Source organism: Merops nubicus, unplaced genomic scaffold (assembly GCF_000691845.1).
Source record: "Merops nubicus isolate BGI_N331 unplaced genomic scaffold, ASM69184v1 scaffold45872, whole genome shotgun sequence".
Classification (NCBI taxonomy): Eukaryota; Metazoa; Chordata; class Aves; order Coraciiformes; family Meropidae; genus Merops; species Merops nubicus.
The window spans coordinates 11,312-17,253 of record NW_008593727.1 but is presented as its reverse complement, the minus strand read 5'-3'; the positions used below and the strand labels follow the sequence as shown (position 1 = coordinate 17,253).

General features: G+C 53.4%; 1 protein-coding gene across 1 annotated transcript in view; it reads left to right on the top strand.

The window, feature by feature from the left end:
- Positions 1-246: 246 nt before the first annotated feature.
- LOC103768377 (disks large homolog 3-like) overlaps positions 247-5,942 on the top strand; it is a gene marked incomplete at both ends in the record, with an annotated part of 16,999 nt that continues 11,303 nt past the window's right edge. The window contains one exon of the mRNA XM_008935518.1: positions 247-300. Coding sequence (XP_008933766.1) covers positions 247-300 — 54 coding nt within the window. The remainder of the gene's footprint in view (positions 301-5,942) is intronic.

Genomic DNA, 5,942 nt, shown 5'->3' with positions numbered 1-5,942 from the left:
CATGGGATGTTCAGGATGAACCAAGGCTGAGGAGGTGACTGATGGCCAGAGCCATGCTGTGGCCCTGCTTCTGTCCCAGGGATGTTTGACACCTGCAGGAGGGACAAGAACAGAGCCCTTCCTGAGTTGCTCTCTTTTACTTGGCATGGAGGGTCTGTGATGGCATGGCCAGGGGAGAGGCATTGCACTGTAAAGAGCTGGGTTCATTGCTCAGCTTGATGACATCACACTTTTGTCTCCTCACAGGCCAACCCTGCTCCCATTATCGTGAACACAGACTCGCTGGAACAAGGGCTCTCTGTAAGTCTACTGATTTTGTTTCACTTCCTTTGAACAAGTGGTGTGCTTTCCCTGCTTACCAGTGCAGGAGATGCTCCTAAAGCCCAAGGAGGCCCCAGCGAAGTGGCAGAGAAGCCTAGTACCTGTGCAACATCCCTACAGCACATCCCACCCCCTAACTTTGCTGGCGCTGGGTGATGCTAAGCAGAGCCAAGGCTAGCAGCAAGCAATGCTGCAGACTCCAGCACAGGGAGGGTACAAAGCTGGAGGCAGTCAGAGCAGCACACTGTGGGGTAAGCAGGCATCAGAGGAGCAGGAGAAGCTGGGGTGGCTGTGTTCAGGGTTACCTGTACAGCCATTTCCTCAGCCTTGCATGCAAGGTGGCTGTAAGGCTCTGCTGGAGGATTCCTTACCTTTCTGCACTGCCTTGGGCCCCTTTGGCAGCCCTGGCTCTTCAGGAGGCAGCCTGCGCTCTCTGGGCACTCATCAACATCACACATGCTGCTCCTCAGGGCAGCAGGACCCATCAGATGCTGCTCCGTTCCCAGCGAAGTCTGCCAGCAGCTGAGCAATGCTTGGTGACTGTGAGTGTTTGCAGCCACAGTGCCTTTGGCACTCTTGGTGTAGTGTAAAGATAATCTTCCTCAGTTTGTTGCAGAGAGGGTTTGCATGGTGCTACATCCTTTCCCAGAACATTTGCAAATCATTCCTACCAGGGGCATATAGGGAGCAGGTTCAGCATGAATTTCTGCAGCACTGGCTGCATGCTTGTGGAGCAGTTCCCCTTTTTCCCCAAAGGGAGCTCAGCTGACAGCTTGCCAAGGCCGGGTCCTTTACAACTGGTTTTCTTCTGAAACAGCAAATTTCAGCTCTTCCACATTAATGAAGCAGCACCAGGACTCAGAACAGGGGTTGGTGTGTCTTTGGAGTTGCAATGGAGGGGGGCAGGTGACGTCTGGTGGTGGTGGGACCTACCCTGTAAAGAACTGCAGATCTCAACCTGCAGCATGTGGTGAGGTCAGTGCGCATCAGAGCAGTTCTGGGCTGGTTGGGCAGAGCTACAAAAAGGAAGGGAAGCTCAGCTGAGACCTCTGCAACCCTGGCTATATTGTTTAATTATGCCTTGGCTGTTGATCTGAAGCCACCTGGCACCGAGGAAGGAAGGCAATGGTGCCTTTCTCAGCATGGTGGTCCTGGGTACAACAGCCTTGTATGAACATGGCCGAAGAGAGTTGCTGTCCCCAAATGTTTCCTTCTCCACACACATAGCACGGCAGGGTGTTTGTAGGGTTGGAGGCTTCTTACAGTGTGCTGGCCACGCAGGCTACAGAGCAGTGCTGTGTCACAGCCTGCTCTCTGTGCTCACCTGGCTGGTGCTGTCCTACAGGGAACTGGGAAAATGGCAGTGTCTCTCGGAGAGGAAAGACATGCCACAATGTGAAGTGAGAGGTGTGGTGTGTACACGGGGGGGAGGTGTTCTTGGATGGGAAGTCTGCTTTCACGTGTGTTTTGTACCCTCCCTCCCTTGAAGGAAAGTTGCCTGCTTGCTGCTTTCCACTGCAGCCACTGGTACCACATCCTTCACCAGGCTCCAGCCATGCCTGTCCCTCCTCTCTGCCTGTGTACCCAAGGGTACAGTAAAGATAAGCCTGAGGGCTAAGGACAGGCTCTGTCACTCTGGGCAGGCCCCTGAGCCCTGTAAAAGCCAGCAGCAGGAAGCCCACCTGTGGGACCAATGGCTGCCTCCCTCTACTTCATCTCATTAACTCCATGTCCCTCCAGACCACTCTCCCTGCAGCTCATTAGCTCCATACCTCTGTCTGCCCCTTCTCCCTGTGCCTTGGTGGCAGCTCCTTCTTGCTGTGCTGGATGGGCGCTCCCTTCCTGCAGCCCCTGGAGTGGGTTCGGCTGGGTTCCAGGGGATGCTCTGCACCCCTGGCAGGTGACAGCATCACCCTGGGGGCAGAACACCTACCTCAGCAGCACATGCAAGGGGGGCAACTGCCCTGCGGTGGTCAGAAGGAAGGTGCAGGTCGTGGCTGTCATCTGCTGGGCAGAACAGGGACCACCAGCCCTGTGCCCACATGTGTGCTGCCTGCAAGATGCCCAGAGGAACCTGTGCCCAGGACAGGGGAGCCATCTCACTATTATTCCTCTCAACCTCAAGCCTGACAACTCTCTTGCCTTCTACTTCATGTCGTACCAGCACAGAAAGAAGCCCTGCTCCATCCTTTCCTTCTCTGGGGTGCCAGGCTCCTCAGGCTTCAGGGAAAGCACACCCCAAAATTTCCCATTCAGCAGTTTCCTACATCACCAAAGGAGCCACACCAGGGACTTGCTGCAGAGGAGCACATAAAAAAGCAAATCTTGAAGCATGTTTTTTGACTAACCCAAAAGCTCAGGGCTGTTGGCTGAATATGTATTTGGAAGGGTTAAAGTCACATCTTCCAGTCTTTAATTACTTAACTATTCAGTGCTTTCCTTAATTATAAACAGATGGATGTAGTCTAGTTCCTTCCTGTTCTAGCTCTGTTGATTGGACTAGCTGCTGGGCTGAGTTTGACCCTGGCTGTTTATCAAGAAGCCTGCTCCACATTTCAATCTCTCTGTCCACCCACCTTCATTCCCAAGAGCATGTGGCACTAGCAGCACCATAAGACACAAGCTGCAGCACTATGGTCCACTTACCACTGGGGCTGGGGTTGAGCTGTGCTGCCTGAGGCTTTTGCAGAAGCCAGCACCCCCAGGGTGTAAAAACCCAAATAAATCCTTATAAAAGACCTGCTGTATTAAAAGCTTCCCTTGAAGGGTGAGTGCTGGCAGGGGATCATCCATGCCAGCTCCAGGTTGTTGCTCATACTTTCACCACTTGGTCTGTTTTGCCCAGTGGGTCCATAGTGGGGAGATGGAGCACCAGAAACACAGTTCCTGTGGAGGCTGATGTCTCTGCATTTCAGAGCTACTCTCTGAAGCTGAAACAACTTCTTGCTGTGCAGGGTGCATGGCAACTGCTGCCAGGCTGTCCCAAAATGAGCAGGGAAGATCACTCCAAAGCCCTTAAGAAGTTGAAGATTTCATAGCCTGGGTCCTTGGAACCCTCCTTTGGTCCTCCACTGCCCAGCAGTGAGGTGCCACCAGTGTTTAAAAGCCAGGTCTGAGGAAGCCAAGTGCTCCCAGGACTGATCCTGGCCAGAGAGCACCACAGGAGCTCTGGGCTCTGCCACTGGTGAATACAGACACAACCTCCTTGTGCAGTGCTGACTCTGCTGCCAGGGTCCCCAGACACGGTCACTGCAGACTGGGGCAGCAGAGGTGGCCTCCACGGTCCAGTGCATATAAGCAGGGCAAAACTTGCTTGTAAGCCTGAAAAAAAAGAAAAGGAAAACAAACAAAAAACACACCAGAAAAAAAAAAAAAAGGAAAAAAAAAAAAAAAAAAAAAATAAACACAACTAAACTGCCACCCTCACATTTTGGTCCCAAGCACTGGCAGTGACACATCTCAGTGCCGCTCCCTGTAAGACATGGCTGCAGAGCCCTCCCAGCTGAGTGCTGGGACAGTCAGGCTTCAAACCCCTTCCCTCTGCCCAAGCTCAGGACACTCAACCCCATGACCCTTTGGCAAAAGGCTGACCAGACATACAGCACGTGTCTACTCAGTGCACGAGGCCAACAGTGTGGACGGGGTAGGCAAGGAGGTTGAGGCCAGGGGCTAGCTGGAGACACGTTGGTAGGTGTCGGTGCTGCGGCGGGATGCAGACACAGGGAAGTGAAGAGAGTGAGCTCTTGACCTATTTCCTCTGGGCCCCTGCCACGTGCAGGCAGGGCGAGCTCTCCCTCTGAAGCATTGCCTGTGCTTTCTCCAGCAGGGAGGCATCACACCTGCTACCCCAGCACAGGGCTGTTCTCCTTTCCCTTGCTGAGGTAAGCATGGGGCATCGCCAGGCACCTTCCATTCATGGGTCCAGCTGGCACTACCCTCCAGCCTTCTACCTCTCTTCATTATATCAGTACACAGCTACTCCACCACCAGGTCCTGGTGCCTGTTCCCACCATGTCCTTACCACAAGGTACAGGCTAGATCCTGCTACACAAGTGGCTGCAGTCAGCGTTATCCTTTGTGCAGGTTATTTCCTCATGCAGCCTGGTGGGCTATTTGGGCTGGGTCTGAGGAATCCCATCTTAATCTTTGCCTTTTTACTAAAAAAAAAACAAAACAAACAAACCCAAAAAACTGAACAAATTCTCTAAAGTATTGCAAAGTGCATTCCATGTGCGCTGGTGTGGTGTTGGCCAGCAGAGCCTGAAGACAGCTTGCAGTAGCTTTGGAAGGTGTGTGCTCTTCTGTTTATCAGATGAGCATTAACTCTGCAGCCTTCTGTTGATAATTTAAATGTCATCATCACTAACTATTTCCCTGCTGCTCAAAACATGAAAGGGAAGCGAAGGCCAGTGAAGGGTGCCTCTTCTTGGGCCCTCAGGTGGGTTTGCTGTGTGGGAAGGGCTTGGAAAAAAATGTCCTTACTCTTTTCCATGAGAAGTCAGATTGTGCTTAGCATTGGGATATCCTGGGAGTTCATTAGCCCCCAACACCCCGTCAGCTCTGCAGGCATTACATGGGGAGGTGGGAGCAGGGTGGGATGTGCTCTCCATGACCAGGGACAATGGAGCTGGGTATCTCCCCACCAAGCCCATAGGCCTGAGGTTGCCTTAAATGGGAGCTGAGGAGGAGTACAGGGCACTAGTAAAGGAGTGAAGGAACAGCCTGCAACAGAGCCAGGTTGCAGCAGCTCTGCTGTGTGCCATGGGGAGGTTTTGCTGTCAGTGAGTGACTATTATTCAATTTTCTGACACTGGAACGTTTTCTTTGTTGGCTCGTTCCCTTGGTTACGTGGTATATATTAAGTTTTCCATTTGGCTTCCTTATTCAATTAACTGGCATTCTGTAGCATGTGTTTTGGAAATGTAATCAGAGCTCAAACTTTATGGTCAGGCGTGGCTGACCGCAGCGTGCCCAGCTGGAGCAGGCTGCCCCCAGCACACACCACGCCGGACAGGCGCTGACGCTGCCTGCGTTCAGGGGCTGATGCAGAACACCACTCAGCCTTGGTAGCCCTGAGCTTTGGGGAGCGAGGATACCCCAAACTCACCTGCCTGGCAGTGGGGTTGCATGCTGGGGTGTCTCTGCAGCCCAGGTGCTTGCTGGCAGTGGCCACTCGTCTGGCGGGGCCTGCATGCTGCTGGCTCTCTCCACGGCTCACAGATTGTCAGAGTTTTCTGCACATCCCCATCCTGTACGTATGTGTGTGCTGTTCCTCTGCGGCCGTGGGTGTGCATATGGCTGGCTGTGTGGCAACTGTGTTGAATGCCAAAGCAGAGAGGACAATGTGTGTAGTAGCAAAGGGTGCCAGAAATCTGAGTTGCTGGAAAGCTGGGGAGAGGTGACACTGTGCCCCACGCACCAGGCTACCAACTGTGGAGACGAGGTGGAGGCTGCGGCGAAGGAGGCTGTGAGGGTGGTGTGGGCCAGCGAGCCAGCGCTGCTCAGGATTAGTCAGTACAGTAGGATGTGAGGAGGGAAAGCCAGCCGGTGGCAGAGGGGGAGACTGTGGTGAGGGAAGTGATCCTCCCACCCCCCCAAGGGAGCATTGCCTAGAGTAGTGT